The sequence below is a fragment of the Mytilus trossulus genome, chromosome 6, assembly GCF_036588685.1.
Source record: "Mytilus trossulus isolate FHL-02 chromosome 6, PNRI_Mtr1.1.1.hap1, whole genome shotgun sequence".
Classification (NCBI taxonomy): domain Eukaryota; kingdom Metazoa; phylum Mollusca; class Bivalvia; order Mytilida; family Mytilidae; genus Mytilus; species Mytilus trossulus.
In genome coordinates, this window is record NC_086378.1 from 9,138,058 (window position 1) to 9,157,795 (window position 19,738).

At 33.4% G+C, this 19,738-nt stretch overlaps 1 protein-coding gene across 1 annotated transcript; it reads right to left on the reverse strand.

Annotated features, from left to right (window-relative positions):
- Positions 1 to 1,245: 1,245 nt before the first annotated feature.
- Positions 1,246 to 19,723, reverse strand: LOC134720724 (mitochondrial import inner membrane translocase subunit Tim21-like). Its single transcript, XM_063583182.1, has 6 exons — positions 19,341 to 19,723; positions 11,456 to 11,518; positions 8,501 to 8,598; positions 7,581 to 7,654; positions 2,199 to 2,298; positions 1,246 to 1,472 (listed from the first exon to the last, which is right to left on the reverse strand). The coding sequence occupies exons 1-6, from the start codon at positions 19,612 to 19,614 to the stop codon at positions 1,383 to 1,385; spliced, it is 699 nt and encodes a 232-aa protein (XP_063439252.1). The 5' UTR covers positions 19,615 to 19,723; the 3' UTR covers positions 1,246 to 1,382.
- Positions 19,724 to 19,738: the final 15 nt, after the last annotated feature.

Here is a 19,738-nt window from a genome sequence, read left to right on the forward strand (position 1 = left end):
CACCACTGGGTCGATGCCACTGCTGGTGGACGTTTCGTCCCCGAGGGTATCACCAGCCCAGTAGTCAACACTTCGGTGTTGACATGAATATCGATAATGTGGTCATTTTTATAAATTTCCAGTTTACAAAACATTGAATTTTTCGAAAAACTAAGGATTTTCTTATCCCAGGCATAGATGACCTTAGCCGTATTTGGCACAACTTCTTGGAATTTTGGATCCTCAATGCTCTTCAACTTTGTATTTGTTTGGCTTTATAAATATTTTGATATGAGCGTCACTGATGAGTCTTATGTAGACGAAACGCGCGTCTGGCGTACTAAATTAAAATCCTGGTAACTTTGATAACTATATTCATACAGGAACTTCTTAGGAAGAAAGATAAGAAGTTAGCAATATCCTTTAACTCTACTTTGCGCTATATTGATGATGTTTTTTCACTTAATAATTCAAAATTTGTTGACTATGTCGAACGCATCTACCCCATTGTATTAGAGATAAAGGATTCAACAGATACAGTTATGTCTGCCTCATATCTTGACTTACATCTAGAAATTGACAATGAGGGTCGATTGAAAACAAAACTTTACGACATAAGAGATAATTTCAGCTTTCCAATTGTTAACTTTCCATTATTTACCGGATTTGTTATCTCATAAGCAACATGATGAGTGCCACATATGGAGCAGGATCTGTTTACCCTTCAGGACACCTGAGATCACCCCTAGTTTTTGGTGGGGTTCGTGTTGTTTATTCTTTAGTTTTCTATGTTGTTTCATGTGTGCTATTGTTTGTCTGTTTGTCCTATTCATTTTTAGCCATGGCATTGTCAGTTTATTTTTTATTTATGACTTTGACTGTCCCTCTGGTATCTTTCGTTCCTCTTTCAGGTATATGACAGTTGTTATGGATTTGTTTGATGAGTATGAGCCTTTGATATTGCCAAATGATTACAGAATTTTTGTTTTAAATTTTCCTGGGTGTTCAGTATTTTTGGTATTAAACTTTTTTTGTGTTTAATTGGATTTTATCTGAATGAAAATATGATAAATGATACCATGGTATGACTATGTCTTTTAGTGTGTTATTATGAATTGATGTAATATGGGTTAGAGGGAGAACACTTTTAACTTCATCAAATATTCATTAAAGTTATAACTAATCTAATGAAACTGCTTGTATCCTGTCATGAACGCTGATCATCAATTTATACTTAATCTAATACCATAAAATCAGTAAACAAAGTAGAGGTAAGGATTTATAAATAAAAACAAGTAAATCTTTTGTAAACTATTCATATAATTTTTTTTTTTTATCAAAACACCAGGTTGAATAAAAATGATCACTGAGTTCTTACAAACAATCACAGGTTATCAATGATGTCATCGGTTATTTTCTATAACAATTGTTCTTGCTGGGTAGCCTTGTAACTCACATATTACATGCTTAAACTGGTATTTCTTACTCTCATCCTGAAAACAAAAAATGAAATGTGTAATATTCATAAGCAAGACAAAAATTCTTAGACATACCATTTGGCCTAAAATTGAAATTACTTTTCTCTGATTTACAGTCCATTGTCATTATGGCATTAACACATCATGGCTTTTATCAAGATAAGCTTGATAAATATTGAATTTTGAAATAACAAAAGAATAAACATAGGTAATATTTTATACCCTGGCAACCACACTGTGTTTTCTATCAGTGAGCTGAAGAAGGTTATATGAACTAGCTTATTCTAAATTGGGGGAAGTTTCAAATGCAGCTTCCTTGCCACAGTTGTATTTTCAAGTTGGAACTTTTTTCACAGTTTTTTGGCAAGTTTCAGGATTTTCTTCTAAGGCAACACATGGTAATTTTCTTATAAATTTAAGAAGCTAAATACCCATAATTTATGGGTTATGTGACCTTAATCTTGTGTCAAACAATCAATCTTGTTACGGTTCATCTGTAGATAGCTGTGTATGGCTGTGACAGTGTTTCAGCTGTGGAGGATTTTGTATGTCTCTTGACTTTGTTGAAGCAAAATTTTATTCTATCTGAGAATCAGATTAATCAATTTGCATTGTGTAAAAATTCCATATTTTATACAATGACATTGGCATTTTATTCAATTATTATTGATATACACTTAAAAACTCCTTAACCAACTTATCTACCATCATTAAATTACAAGAAAATAGTTTTAATATTACCTGAAATACTTCTACATGGACAGTTCCTTTTCTGTAAGGTCCTTCTATTTTAAAGACGACCCTCATGTGTTTAACACCATTTTGCATAAATTCTTGTGAGCTGTAAAAGAGGTAACATCATGACAAACATCAGTTAAACTTTATACAGACAACTCAACTGGCATGACACACAATACAGGAATCTGATGTACAGTAGTTGTCGTTTGTTTATGTAATATATACGTGTTTCTCGTTTCTCGTTTTGTTTATATAGATTAGACCGTTGGTTTTCCCGTTTGAATGGTTTTACACTAGTAATTTTGGGGCCCTTTATAGCTTGTTGTTCGGTTTGAGCCAAGGCTCCGTGTTGAAGGCCGTACTTTAACCTATAATGGTTTAATTTTTAAATTGTTATTTGGATGGAGAGTTGTCTCATTGGCACTCACACCACATCTTCCTATATCTAATTACCCCTCCTACTTTTTTTCAAACAATAGTAAAAATATGAAATTCTATTATGTTACTACTACGGTAGTCCAAATAATTATGACGTATTGAAAGGCTATTATAATATTTTTGTCTGACGCCTTTTATAATATAATAGCCTTTCAAGACGTCATAATTATTTGGACTATTATGTTACATGAACCTATCTGAAAAGTATAATAGTCCAAATAATTATGACGTCTTGAAAGGCTATTATATTTTTTTTCTTTAAGGCGTAAAAAAAAATATAATAGCCTTTCAAGACGTCATAATTATTTGGACTATTATGTTACATGAACCTATCTGAAAAGTATGCCACTGTTTGTGTTAAACCAGTATTCTCCCCAGATATTTTATTTTGCATCATGGGTAACATGGGAAATTGAAATACCACCATGTATCTAACAATTATAGCATCATATTAGTACTGCAACTGACATCAAAAAAGACGCTTAGTTAACGAGTTTAATGGTCCGGAATAACACACGGCCGCAAATTGTTTCAAATGATAGAATCATATCTATATTTTAATTTTCATCGGGTCGTAAAAAGTTTCTATGGTCACATTTTTGTATTTCATCCCTTTAATGGGGGTACCCCTCAATTTACAGTTTTGGGTAGTTACCTTCAAATTCAAAAATATATTTTTTTGTTAAATTTCCCGCTATTTTCGTAAATATTTTCCATGCACATATCATCAAGGATCATCGGTATGAAGAAGACATTAATATAATACCATCTCCAAGTAAAACTTTCAAACTTAAAGTTGGCTGTTTTTTAGATAGAAATTTAACGCTTTTTTCTTTGAAAACGAGAAAACAAATGATTCAAAAACAGTATTTGACATTTGAGAGGACAAACATATTACTGCGATACTGCATGCAAATTTTGTTGGGCAAATTCCGAACAATTTTGTCAAAAACTCAAAAATTAAAACATCATTTGTACCATTTTTAAATACGGAAATTTCCTATCCGTCATTCAGCTCCAGCAGTTATTTTTTCCTTCACAATCAATTTGATAGTTTCGGTGTGATTATGTAGATTTTATAGGAGAAGTTAATTTATTTAATTTTTGAGTGATTTGAATATATATAGTAGTTCGTTAGCGAATTTTCTGTAAATAAGTTATATTTTTGTCAATAAAATTTGGACTTTTTATAAAAGTTAACCGAATCCTGCGGATTAGAGTATTTTCCGGAAATGACTATCGTTGATATTGTGTGAAAATACATTGTATGTCAATGTTTAACCTCAGAGCAATTAATGTACATGCAAGTGGTCTGGGGTAAAGTACTATTGAATTTTCGCAGAGATTTGGTATGTGATAAGGTGATGCTAAAACCAACTTCTCTTGATATTCTGCTTTCCTTTGGCGAATCATCAGCGATGTTATGAGACTTGCAAAAGATGACAAAATTGGTGCTTCTTTAAATTAGATTGATTGATTGATTGTTGGTTTCTTAACGTCCAGTTGCAAATATTTCATGCATCTTAAGGAAGAGAACAACTTAACCATAAAAAACCATAGGTAGGTTTTGTCATAATAGAGGTCATTCGGGATGATGGTCGGGAAAATTTAGACTGCCACTGGAAATTGAAAAATAAAAATGGTTTGGGACAGAACTTGCCATTGCAACAGGCCACCTACGGACCCCTCACAGAGTTCTTGCAAGGGTTTTTAATGTGCAAAGCACGTTGCACTCCCTTTACACAAGGCATCGGATTTAACGTCCCCATTCTGACTGGACGTGACTGCGAACTTGATACATCCCGCACAGCCAAATGGACGTTCCACTTCGTTTTACTGTCGGTCGGGAGAAGACCAAGTGACCATATTTCGTTTTCCCAGTCACCCTTTGGGAACTTTAAATTAAAAACAACAGAAATCCATATATGTGATCAAACTAATCGACATGCATCTTCACAACCTGACACTTTTATACGATCTCGCGCTTAGTTTCTTCCTTGTCGTTTTGATATGAAAACAAGGTTTTTGTGTAAAAGAAAAACTTTAAAAAAAAACAAGAAAACCACACAAAACTGAGTTCTCTAAACGCGTTGACAGTCTTTTAAGTTGTGCTCATTAATGTGAGTAATCACTTATCCATGCATTATCAAGTACTTATTGAAGTCAACACCCGTGCAATTAAGTAAAACAGTTACTAAAAAATTAGAATTAGAAATTGCTGTCCATTCATTAATAAAAATGGTTAGTAAATAAATCTGATTTGTTTTTCCATAAGAAAAAGCCTTTCTCATCTAGGAGGACCTAATACATATACCGATCACCTTTACCCAAGATTGCCCCGGATGCTTGCCAAACTGCCAAAAACTCTAGAAATAACTAGATAGTGTGACACCTTACAATTCAGACTCGGTAGGGCTAAGGGATATGAAATATAGAGTTGAGCTTTGAACTCAATATAGGGGATGCCATATCTGCTGCAGGAAAATAAAAGTCTATGTAAAGACTTTCAGAATTACACCAAGGTGTGTCTGAAAATATAAAGGATACATTAAAGGAAGACCAATTACTTCATCCTGCCACCAGTGCTCTCATGAGCTATGTCCTCGTTGGTATTTCTATAGAAATGATGCCCGCATAGCTTCTTAATATATATAGGAAGATGTGGTATGAGTGCCAATCATACAACACACCATTCGAGTCACAATTTATAAAAGTACATCATTATAGGTCACGGTCCGGTTTTTAACACGGAGTCTATGCTCAAGAGTTCATTTGTTACTTAATTGATGAAAAATAACACGAAGGCGCTTCTGAACCAGAGGCGGATTTAGGGGGGGGGGGGGGGTTGCAGGTTCCATTTTTTGGGGGGGGGGGAAATTTGGTTGCTTATATAGGGAATCACTGAAGCGCGACTGGAGCGGGCCCCCTCTTAGGTCAGTCAGTGGGCCCCCACTTATGAAAATTTCTGGATCCGCCACTGTGAACTGTATATGTCCCTAAAGATAACAAAAAATCGAAAATGTATTGCTATTACAAAATCAATCGTTTCTGTAGCAGCATTTGCCCAATTACATTTGGGATTGGCGGTGCAGATATATCGTGCATATGCATACATGTATGGGAATATGGATCACGAATGTTGATCGAAACTTTGTACTCACATTGCTTTTGTGTTTCTTTTGCAAAAGTTAGACTATGTCTGACGAGTTTGACAGAATCATGACGGTATTTACGTCTAGATAGCATTTGTACTCAAAAACTGAGTTTGCTTTGACCAAAATCTGCATTTCCTGTGCCGAACTTGTTCTTATAAGAAAAGGGAAGTGTCTTGTAATGCTTATACGCGTACTGAATCCGCATATGATGACGAAGAGATTTATTCATGTCCCTATTTAATGAATACTTGAGCTATTATGTATCGCTTTTAAAAGTTTTATAAAGGTCATGACTGATTTTGAATAACAACATTAGAAAATTGGCATTGCATTGTATGATTTTTCATCCTTCCCTTAACAAATTAATAAGTTGACTTTTTTTACCAGGATAATCCCACTAAAAAATGTGCATGCACCAATGATTTTTTTTTTATAAACCTCGCATTCGCCTCGGGTGACTTTAGTATAGTTTGTGTTATAACTGCTCTGTTTTGACTTGGCAAATACACAATATGTATTTATCTATAAGTAGATACTATTTTTTACAAAATGCACAACCTTTAAAATGCAAAATTAAAACACTGTTTCAGCGCTTTAATTTTGTTTTTTTCAAAGATAGAAAAAATATTGATATAACTTGATAAACTGGTGTTTTATAGTTTAGAAAATAATTTTGTAATATACTTTAGTGAAACACTATACACGATATGAAAGTTTATGGATGTAAAAAGGACAAGGCCACTTCTTCTTTTGCTATGTCTTAAATGGAAAAAAATCAGAAGGTTCCAAATCGACGCCATTTTGTAATGGCAGCTCTTCATATAAGTAGTCAAATTTGTCGTTTTAACATCGTTTATAGCATATGCTTATGATCAAATTGTTTTAGTAGCATTCTATTGAATAAATATCAGAATATTTCTCCTTTTTGTCCTTGTAGTTGAAATATTGATATTTTTAGCTCTGACCTTTGACCTCAATTTCAAAAAATTGTGACCACTCTGGATTTTTACGACCCAACTTTTCTTATTGTACACGTTTTCCTCTTTCCATCGATATATAATTTAGGTGTGTGTTCTTCCGGACCATTAAAGTTTTAAAAAATGACCTCTGGTTGCAGTACTAATATCCATCACACAACCTATAAGAGAACCATTTCAGATAGCATCACATTTAAAATTATAGCATCACATAACCATGATGCTAAAAGGCCCTGGGGAGAACACTGGTTCAACTTAAACAGCACAGATTGATTGATTCATTGTTGATTTCATTCACTGTATGCACTAATGGCTATACTGTGGAGGCCTTTTTCACTGTTGGAGGAAATCAGACTAATCAGAAAGTACCAGCAACCTTAGGCAGCAGGATAACTGACAACCCTTGTCAATTCAAAATAGGAGGAATCTGATGTACAGAGGTTGTCGTTTGTTTATGTAATTTATACATGTTTCTTGTTTCTCGTTTTTTTTATATACATTAGACTGTTGGTTTTCCCATTTGAATGGTTTTACACTAGTAATTTTGGGGCCCTTTATAGCTTGTTGTTCGTTGTGAGCCAAGGCTCCGTGTTGAAGGCCGTACATTGACCTATAATGGTTTACTTTTTTTAAATTGTTATTTGGATGGAGAGTTGTCTCATTGGCACTCACACCACATCTTACTATATCTACATATGTTACTAGGGAGATTCAACCTCATTTGTTGCTAATGATTAGATGAAAAAAACTATTTGGTTCACTAGTTCACCAAGGCCCCTCAATAAGAGTGTGTACTGTATAATATGACTGCATACCTCACATGCTGTTTCCGTCTCCTGCTACCTGAGGTTCCATGTCCTGTAATTGGTTCTCCTAATACATCAAGTACCTGTTTCAAGAATAAAAAGCCATTTTAAATATACATAAATGTATATGCAAACTGTAAATGTATATATAACATTTCAGTCATCAATAAATATTGTTGATATATAGATATAGAGTGTACTTGTCTATAGATTAAACTCCATCTTGATACAAAACTTGCTTCATCCAATATCTGCAACCACTTGAATATTATTACTGCATAATGAAATATAGGTCAAATTGGTCATATTTTGAAGAGTTTATGTCTGATGTGCATGATGTGACGAATCTACCTTATGATTTCATATCTGTTTCCTATAATTAACTACAATCACATACTTTGATTTATTCTGAGGAGAATTTAATGTGATAATATGACTCCTTTACTAAAGAAAACCATAAACAAAAATCTTACAAAATAACTTAGAACTATAATCAATGAACCATGATGATCACATGCCAACATGGCCAAGAATGTTCTGTGAAAAATCCCTCTTGCTGTTGTTGAGTGAATCACTATATACTAATCCTCTTTGTGCTTTGATGCACATAAGGTAGACTCACTATGAAATAGGTTTATCCTGAGGATTAAAGGTGATAACATTCCTGATTACAGACACAAGTATATAACTTTTTGAAATATTTAGAAAGCTTTCTCTGAGCTAATCACCAACAATCACCAGAATTCACAATAAAAAAAAACCACCAAGAAGAATATTGTGTGAGTCACCTAGTGTGTACTATATCATCAAACAGTATAGAGAAGTTTCACTTTAATTCAACTAATAAACAATAACATGCAGTTAATTATAAATTAAATCTACCAATGCTATATACATTGTACATTACATTTCCCTATTCTTTATCTTACCTCATCATTATTTTGGCACTTTTTTAATGCTTTACTGTAAACACCTGCAGGACTTTGACTTGAAAATAATTCTTTTCCAACAGTATAAAACACTACACCTAAAAATATTATCATTTAATTATTGATTTATAGGTATGTTATACTGACTTTGTTTGCACCTGTCGTAAGTCAGGAACCTGTTGTTCAGTGGTTGTCTTTCAGGAACATGTTGTTCAGTGGTTGCCTTTCAGGAACCTGTTGTTCAGTGGTTGCCTTTCAGGAACCTGTTGTTCAGTGGTTGTTTTAGGTTGATGTGGTTCATAAATGATACTCATTTGTAACTTTTTATATAGATTAGACGGTTGGTTTTCCAGTTTCGAATGGTTTTACACTAGTCATTTTTGGGGCCATTTACATCTTGCTATTCAGTGTGAGCCAAGGCTCTGTGTTAACAACCATACTTTGACTTATAACGGTTTAATATGGCAAATTATGACTTAGTTTAAACATATTTATTTATTGTGGATTGGGAAACAAGTTTTACATCTTACCGGTATATTAATCCCTTTCCACTTTGCAGGTGCGAGTGCTGCCTTGTAGTTGCATTAGCCTGCTCTTTTTCGAAATCTACAAGCGTGTCTTTTATGTGCAAGGGATATGGCTCTCTCTTAACACGGGTCATTCATTTATCGTCCCCTTCCAACGGACTATCATCGTTTCCTCAAGACCATTCTCACAAATGGTGTCAAGGGAGAGCCAAAAATTCAGTTCCTGCAATTTTCATCCCAGAAATGGAATCGAACCAGAAAAGCTTGTGTTGTGTTATGCACTAACCACTACACCATGGCTCTCTAATTATGACTTGGATGGAGAGTTGTCTCATTGGCATTCATACCACATCTTCATATATATATTTGGCATTGCAAAAGATCAAGTTTTTCTACAATGTTCATGATTCAACTTTAGAAGAACAGAAAGTGATAAAAGTGTGTGTGGAGGTATTCTTTATTGCTATTAACAATGTCATTTCTTTTCTAAAACAAAATGAAATCAAAAAGTTTTCAAAACAAGAAAATACTTGTACCAAGTCAGAAATATGGCAGTCTTTTGATGTGTTTCAGCTTTTGATTTTGCCATTTGATTAGAAACTTTATATTTTAAATTTTCCTTGCAGTTCAGTATTTTTGTGATTTTACTTTTCATAAAGAATTTGTATCTCCTTTTCTATAACATTGTGAGTGTTTATTTTTTAAAGGTTTTAGTCAAACGCAACAATTAGTTCCGTTGTACTTTAAATTCATATCAACAGTGGTAGGTAAAAGGTAGTCATGGTAGTAGAGCTAATTCTAACTATAGGAAAAATAAGGTCATGTGTGTCAGGTCAACATTAACTACCGCAATTTACCTGGCTGACAGGCAATTAACAATGACACCTGACTGTCATGTGTGTCAGATCAACATTACAATTTACCTGGCTGACAGGCAATTAACAATGACACCTGACTGTCATGTGTGTCAGATCAACATTACAATTTACCTGGCTGACAGGCAATTAACAATGACACCTGACTGTCATGTGTGTCAGATCAACATTACAATTTACCTGGCTGACAGGCAATTAACAATGACACCTGACTGTCATGTGTGTCAGATCAACATTACAATTTACCTGGCTAACAGGCAATTAACAATGACACCTGACTGTCATGTGTGTCAGATCAACATTACAATTTACCTGGCTGACAGGCAAGTTACAATGACATAGGACTGTCAAGTGTGTCAGATCAACATTACAGTTTACCTGGCTGACAGGCAAGTTACAATGACATAGGACTGCCATGTGTGTCAGATCAACATTACAATTTACCTGGCTGACAGGCAAGTAACAATGACATAGGACTGTCATGTGTGTCAGATCAACATTACAATTTATCTGGCTGACAGGCAATTAACAATGACACAGGACTGTCATGTGTGTCAGATCAACATTGCAATTTACCTGGCTGACAGGCAAGTAACAATGACATAGGACTGTCAAGTGTGTCAGATCAACATTACAATTTACCTGGCTGACAGGCAATTAACACTGACACAGGACTGTCATGTGTGTCAGATCAACATTACAATTTACCTGGCTGACAGGCAATTAACAATGACATAGGACTGTCATGTGTGTCAGATCAACATTACAGTTTACCTGGCTGACAGGCAAGTAACAATGACATAGGACTGCCATGTGTGTCAGATCAACATTACAATTTACCGGGCTGACAGGCAAGTAACAATGACATAGGACTGTCAAGTGTGTCAGATCAACATTACAATTTACCTGGCTGACAGGCAATTAACAATGACACAGGACTGTCATGTGTGTCAGATCAACATTACAATTTACCTGGCTGACAGGCAATTAACAGGACTGTCATGTGTGTCAGATCAACATTACAAAACATGCCTGTGGTTCAAGATTTTTTTCAAAAATCATTTAAAACAATGGGGAAATTTACTGAAAAAACATTTATTTGATCTATATATAAATAAAGTATATATGATATGGCTTGTTCAATATCACACACTGCATTAACCCTCAATCAATATAATCCCTTAAGCAGATCCCTTGAATGATATTGGTCTCTCCCTCGATAAAAGTGTGATATTCTCTATACACATGTACCTACTGTGAAAACAGGTTTTATAACTTGCTGTTTGGTGTGAACCAATGCTCTGTGTTGAAGACAATACTATGACCTTTAATGGTGGTTTTTCTTTTACAAATTGTGACTTGGATGGAGAGTTGTCTCATACCACATCTTCTTATATCTATTTCTCATTTGTTAATAGTTCTCAACTCTATTTGTTGAAACAAATCAAGCCATGCTATCTGGCATGGTCTTGTTTTTGTACAGTTCTGAATATGTTATGTTTCACAGCAATCTTGTTTGTTAAATCAAGATGTCTTTACATTTAAAATCTTACCTATAACGCCTATTCCTGCTACTATAATGGCAATATATGATGCATCTTTTCCTGCTTCTTTCACTGAAATCAGAACAAATACTATTTATAAAGTTTTTTCCAATCATTGAAATTGACCTATTTCTAATTTATGACTTGAAAGAAAGTCTTGACCAGGGGCGTAGCTAGGATCTAAGTCAGCTGTAGGCACCAATCCGCAGGGGGTCTGGTCCGCTTAAGGCCCCCAGTAGGTCCAGGGCAGGGCCCTGGTAGGGGGTTCAGGGGGCAAAGCCCCCCCGACGGAAAACGGTTTTCAGCGTTTTAGCTGCAAAATTTTATGTACAAAATATTAAATTTACTGGTTATTTAATCAAGAAAATTAAAATATACATGATCATACATGATGAAAAGTTCCAAAAATTATGAATAATTTACCATAACATCTGACTGGTGAATTACATATAAACGCAGTACAATCGGAAATATTATTATAAAAAAATATTTACAATATGAATTGCCCAGCGTAGATGAGTAGCAGTACACCCTGTTTGGTATTTTCATATCTCTGATATATATGTTTAATTTAATAAATAGTACATATTGACGATCATTCATTGAAAAATAGGCATGTAAACAATGATATTACTATATAATAAAACTATCCTTTTGGCTTAAGATATCAACCATCAATCTTTTGATTCTTAAACCTTTACCCAAAGCCACACAAACACATACGCACATAGTCGATGCCGTATGCAAAAGTTCTGTTCTGTTCATACTATTGTTACAAAATTCAAGAAATTCATATGTCTTTATATCCTCTACTTTAAAATCCCTACCTGCTTAGGAATTTGATAATTGTGGTCATTACATGCAGATTGGAGAGTACCAAAAATTACTGGAAACTAGTTGATTGATTGATTTTCATAAATATTTATGCAACTTCAGGACAATTTGGTTTTTTTACAATAAATACAACATGGAGCTAGGTCCTGTAATAGGTGTCGTACGGGACGAAGGTCTGGAAATTTTAAAATGCCAGTGCATTGCAATTGGAAAATGATGGATTGTTGGATCATAAGGAGCAGAAACTTTGCCTTTCAGTAGAGCAATTACAAACTCATCAAAGAGTAGCATTCTTTCTACAGCTAGGCGTCAGATTAAATGTCCCCATTCTGACCAGACGTGACTGTGTATTTATACATCCTGCACAGCCAAACAGACGACCAACAACTAACAACTTACAACTAATTAAAAAAATAAATGTGTCTAAATTGAGGTTCATTCAAGTTTTTATTGACAGAAGTGAAAACTATCTCAACCAAAGACTAGTTCTTGTTTAGAAACTAAACAATTTACGTAAAATGATATAAAAATTCAATTCTATCCAATATGGGCAGGAATTCACTAATGCTACTTTAGTGTGACATTGTAAGAAAAAAATAAAAATCATTATAAGCTTCTAAATTTTTTACAAATTATTGCTACAAATGGTGTCCTTCTATTTGTAACCAAAAAATCATTTTCAAACTTGCGTCAGGTTGGATTAACAATGCAAATAATGAATTTGGAGCATGTAACATGGACACTTTTTCCAAATTGAGATTAATGATTCCTTAACTTATTCAACATTCAATATCATATATATTGATCACAAAACATTGTCTATCATCAAAACTCTAAAATGTATATTTTCATTTCTTTCAGAAATTTTGTGAAAACAAGTTTCCTCTTCTTTTCTGTCAATGTTACATGCAATGCTTAAGAGATAAATACAGTAAGAATCATTTTCTTTCTGAACATGTAAAGGCTCTTTTTCATTGTGTTACCCTCACATTAAAAAATTGTATTAATATTTTTGCAATTATCTCATTTCTGTCATAAAATAGTGACTTAAATGTTGCATGTAACATGGACACAAAATATATGAATAATGAACCATGCCAGAATTGACCTTAAAAGATATAAAAAGCCTCCAAACAACCATCTGAATGTAAATTATACAATTATACTGCCACATTTCTCATATATGATATTATTTAAATAGTGGTTAATACCAAAACCATTCACCTAAATTTCAGACAGCAGACATATTTTTTAACTATACCAGTAGTTATGATTGTTCATGGTGGTACACTATGGAAGGCTTAATTAAAAGATATTCAAATGTCAAAATAACCAGAAAAATCAAATTAAGACCAAAGATAGATCAATTGATGAAGGAGTCATCCAAAATTTCCACAACATAAAACATTTTTATATCAGTAAGTTTAAGCAACCCGTTTTTTTATGCACAGGGATGAGATTGATAAGAAGACAACCACACAACCATCAGCATCCACAAGTTTCTCACACAATAACTAATACTGACAAAGTAAGGGTACAAAATGATTACATGTATCCCTCATTCATGTGACACAGTTACACTTAAAATTAATAGTATGAAAAACCAAGACAAAATATGGACAAATCTACGAGAGGTTGATACAGCTGCATTTATTGAGAATCTTATTTTCAATCGTTTACATAACTTCTATAAAGAACAGTTTGGGTTTCATCTTTGAGGTTGTTGTCTGATAGACATATTACCCAATATCTCGTTTTATTTCTGCTGGTAAATCTTACATTTATGATAACTTTTTAAGGTTTAAACAATAAATTTTATTTCAAACATTCAAAGCAAGTTTCTTGTTTCTTGTTTTCTGTCTCCAACATTTTCAACTATCTATCTGAAAAAAACAACAACAAAAAAAACCAATTAATCTACCCTTAATCAGAACCAAAATCCATGCATAGATTATAAAATTTACAATAATATAGAAACTCTCAAATATCTTGTTTCGATTTTTCAATGCCATTTCATCTTGAAAACTTGTTACCTAAACTACAGGAAGCCACAATTTAAAGGGCCCCATAATGACCAGTGTAAAACAATTCAGAAGAGAAAACCAACACCCACTAGACCATAGTCTTGTTTTCAACTTTATTTGGCCTTCTTTTACTTTTTTGTTTTATAATAAGCGTCACTGAAGAGTCTTTTGTAAACGAAAAGCGTTTCTGGCCTACAAAATTTCAATTCTGGTATCCATGATGAGTTTATTATTATTATTTTGAAATCAGAAGGAGCCTGAACCTCTTATAATGCAAAAGATATTCTGGAATGTCAATTATTGGCATAACAATTAAAAAAAATATGTTACAAATGGAATTTCTCATGATTTCTATAATGGGCATCAGTAAATACATATGATACATGTGTTGACTGGTGATTGAAAAGGGATAAATAAACAAGATTTTGAAATAACTATCTTCTACACTGCTGTAGAATGGTCAAATTGGAGATCACTAGTATGTCTGCATACACAGTCACCAGCATCTGGTTTTCTGACACAGACAAACACTACTATCTGACTGGCTTAAAGGACCGTCACCACCTGACTCACTAATAGGGACCTTATCAGACTGGCTAACACAGACATCATAATCTGCCAGGCTGATAGCTAGGGTTATCACCATCTGACAGGCTGAAAGGGATATCACCATCTGACTGGCTGACAGGGACATCACCATCTGACTGGCTGACAGGGACATCACCATCTGTCTGGCTGACAGGAACATCACCAACTGACTGACTAATATGAACATCCCCATCTGCCAGGCTGACTAGGACATCACCATCTGTTGGCTGACAGGGACATTACCCTCTGACTGGATTACAAGAACATCACAGACTGACTGACTGACTGACAGGAACATCACCAACTAACTGATTGACTGATATTTACATCACTATGTTCCAGGCTGACAGGGACATCACCATCTGTCTGGCTGCCAGGGACATCACCATCTGACTGGTTGACAGGGACAGTATCTTTTTGCAGCATCTTCCTGAGAGTTTTCTTCATCACATTTATTGCTGATCAACTTTTTCCTTTTTAGGTTTATATTGCCTGTAGATTTTTTTTTATTAAAAATTGCATGTAAATTTTCAAGACCGACACCAATTTTGTTGTCAATGAAGAAAATACACTTCTAAAAAGAATGTCTAAATTTAGAAATAAAGATGAAGTTTGATGGTGGTAAAACAAGTTAAATTATCAATAATCTCTTAATAGAGCAAAGGAGTTAGTAAATGTTATCAGTTCTGTTCATGCATGTAACATTGACAGAAAGTAAAAGGTTGTATGTCAATGTTACATACATGAAGACCAGAAGATGAAAGTGGTGTGCTTAATAGTCAACTTTGGAGAAATAATATAATTGCTGCCCAGTAATATCTAATTAATCATTTAGGTTATAAAATGTTATATAAATGTCTGACTTAAAGGAGGTAATACCTTTGCATGTAACATAAAAAAATCTGGACACAAAATATTGTTGTCAATGTTACTAACTAGTGTTAAAAGACAAATTAAACAGGAAAACATAAAAACGCTTTAATTTAATAAAATAAAAAATAAGATGATAGCTCCATATGGCAGAAAGTTTTGTTTACGCATGTAACACTGGCCTGAACATGTGAAAGTCTTATTAATAGACTCTGTCAATGTTACATACACAATTTCTTAATGAAAAAAAAGTTTAATTTGGGTTTACTTTATACATTATTTTTTAAAATAAGTATCATAATAATAACTTTGAATATTAAAAATTAGATTAACTGTTGATTTCAACACAGTAAAATCTTCTCATGTAACACAAAAAAGACCTGATACAAAAATCGTAGTCCATGTTACTCATAAAGTTATCATAGGAGCATCAAAGAAATTGTGTGATGACAATATTTCAGATGTTAGTCATTTATAAACTCAGATAAACTCATTTTAAAGCTCATAACAGAGGTTTGGAAATCAATGCTTTTAAAACATTATAATTCTGGGTTATGTATGTAACATTGACAGGAACACCAACAAATGATGAGGAAACATTGCTAGTCAATCAGGAAAAAAATAAACACAAATAATTAAAACTCATTTATTTCTTTAATATCATTTTAATGAAGCAAATTTTAAATTTCAACAAGATTTTATTGATTGAATAATTGTATGCACATTTATTAGGTTGTAGCATGTAACCTGGACGCAGAAGATGTGTCAATGTTACATGCCTTTAAACGATAAGAATTACAAGTAAATATTGTAAAGTCTAGAAATCAAGAAAGATCAACAACTTCTCTGTTAAAAATTCAGCATAAATTTACATTTGATTTAATATTATGCACTGGCCAGTTATGCTTTAAGTGTAATAAAGTACGTAATATTGTTTTTATTCTGGTGTCAATGTTACATTTTATGTTTTCAAATTAAGTGGCCAGTTATCTTTATAATGCTGAGAATGAATACAAGTACTAGTTAATCAAATTGGCAATTAATCTGTGGTATTTCATGTAAAAAATTAGATTGATAAGGCAAACCGTACAAAAAAAAGCTTTTGCATGTATCATAGACACCTTTCCTTGGTAAATATTTTCGTGTCAATGTTATGTACAGAAATCTCTCCAGCAATAAAATGAATATCGTAAGGGTCAAACCTGTTTAAATACAAGATAAACTTATATTTTTTGACAAAATTGCAAAGCAAGTCACACATCATTATCAAAGAACCTAATTTACACAAAAAGTGCATGTAACACTTCATTGTGAGGTCAAAATTAACCTGGTCCCACTCTCTTATCATCTGCTTGATCACTGGTAGATGCCAAGTGTGAAAGATGACAAAGCCACATTTTAATGTAATTATCAGTGGGTTGAAATTTGAAAAAAATAGTTATGTTAATGCTTACTATAAAAAGTATACAACTGTTATAAAAAGATGAGTATTATTGGGCAGTATTGACACGAAAATGAAATAAATTTTCTTACCTATAATATTTTTCAAACTTCAGTTGATTGATAAAAATCATGAAATCCAAATTGTAACCATTGTTGACACCTTTCAAAATTTGCCATGCTGGACCAATAACTTGCTTCCAAAGCTAATCAGCTAATGAAAAGGTGCATGTAACATTTGTTGACGCGAAAAGTTACATGCACTTGTCCATTTTCAAACGTATTTTATTTGCAGCAATAATCGGATTCTGTACAAAATGGGGTTTCTAAATGATAGACTGATCATTTTGCAGTTGATTTTCAACTATTATAGTAGAACAATTCTTCAGGCATATTCTAAATATGACTAGGGGTTTTGCCACTGCAGAAATGTCACACTTTTTGTCTACAGTTTTCAACTGCCAGCACATAACAAGTGCTGATTTTTTTATTTTTTTTTTAATTGGATCCATTCTTTTTGCATGTGGCAATAAAGACTAACCCACTTTGCTATTTAAACAATGTTTATTCTCCATATTTGCATGATTTCTTTATTTTTTAATTGGATAAACACTATTGACCCTAAAATTTCACTAGTGAATTCCTGCCCATATATTCCATTCACTAAGGACAAGGATTTGTATAGTCCTTGCTAAGGACGAGAGACTAGTGTACAAATGACATTCGATGATTAAAGAGTTTTGACAACTTCACTGGCTTTCATCTACAGATAACGTTGTTAATTACAAAATGTATTTTTTTTAATAAAAAAAATTATTTGTGCAAATATTATGTGTAGGCACGTGCCTTAAGTGGCTTACGGTAGCTACTCCCCTGTTGACTATCATGACTATAGAATATTACTGAAAAGACGTAAAGTATATTTTTCTGTTAACATACATGAAACAATAACAAACAATATACATCAATGACTTATGCTTGATACATCATTTTTTTATTATTTTGACTGAAAAATAATTCATAATCAGGATTATTTTGATAACTTTAAAATGAACATATAGACAATGATAGATAATCAATCTATTGTGATAATGGTTACAACACTTTGTACCGGTTGGTGTGTCATGTCTATGTGAGATTTGTAATGAGGGTACCTACAAGATGAATAATGATAAAAAATTCTTGATGAATGAAATTTACTGTAGTTTTGGTGCATGACAATAAAATGTACAGTTTCTATAATTATTAATGACTTCTAAGGAATCATGATCAAGATATTTTGACGAAACACAGTAACATGGTAAAAGTTTAATCAAATTGAGGCTAAAGGTAGCTGCTAACAGTCTGACGCCTGACAGAAAAGGGCATAATTGTTTCCCTCCCTCATACTATAGGGGGTCTCATTGGGGGGTTCCGATCCCGGATCCCGCTTACTGTTTTGTCAGATTCCCGTATCCCGCTTACACTATGTACGTAAGCAATTCTCATTTTTATGTCATTTCCCGGGTCCCACAAGACCTCATTTCCCATTTTCACGACGAAATTATTTGACTTTTACATGTCACACTTACAAAAAATTGGCAATCCCGCGTCACGCTTAGACCCCAACTAGACCCACACTATACTGAACCTTCTTTTGATGATATTGCAGCGGTGGAATTTCAGATGACTGCATGTACAACATATAACCATATCATTCCAACAGATGAAAGACCATGGGCTATCTCCTTTTGATGATGAGGTAATAAAGCTTAATGTTAAGGCCTAATAGAAAAGAAAAGCTCAATTGGATTGATTATATCTTGTACCTTTTAAAATTGTATGTTGATCATTATCATAAAAAATCTTGTACATGACATATATATCAGTGTAAATAAAATTGAGAATGTAAATGGGGAATGTGTCAAAGAGACAATCCTGCGTCACGCTTAGACCCCAACTAGACCCACACTATACTGAACCTTCTTTTGATGATATTGCAGCGGTGGAATTTCAGATGACTGCATGTACAACATATAACCATATCATGACAACCTGTCATTTTCACTTAAGACACTAATCTACATGCTAATTTATGTTATGTAAAAACAAAACTTAATCGAACTGTAATGACAGAATTAATAAGTATATAAATTAACCTTTTGCTGCAGCACTTAGACCAGCATAAGGACTTTCTCTTTTGATATCCAGTTCTTTCTTAGTTTCATTCTTTGGTACTTGGTTACTAAAATATCTGTTTGATACATTTATCAGCTGGCACTGTCTTTGGTTTACTTGGCTGTTTGACCTTAAGCAATGATAATGCTCTATTTGTGAAGTGGATTTCCCACAAAAAAGTCTAAAACTTTGTGTAGAACAGCATGACAGTCCTTTTAAAAATTGGGGTCTGCTGAGAAAAATGTTTGTGCACATTTTTATGGTTTCATTTAAAATAAGTCATATTAAATTTTGTAGAAATTATGGATATTTTATAATGCCAAAAGCTCCATCCATGTAGATCTTCAGAGTTATCCACCCCTGTCAATATTTTAGAGTT

Excerpts from the sequence above, each read along its gene's own strand:
- LOC134720724 (XM_063583182.1), bottom strand. The coding sequence starts at position 19,614 with ATGTGCACAAACATTTTTCTCAGCAGACCCCAATTTTTAAAAGGACTG. Across the intron at positions 11,519-19,340 it reads TCTAAGTGCTGCAGCAAAAG|TGAAAGAAGCAGGAAAAGAT; the intron begins GTTAATTTATAT and ends TTCTGATTTCAG. Across the intron at positions 7,655-8,500 it reads AGTGCCAAAATAATGATGAG|GTACTTGATGTATTAGGAGA; the intron begins GTAAGATAAAGA and ends TTCTTGAAACAG.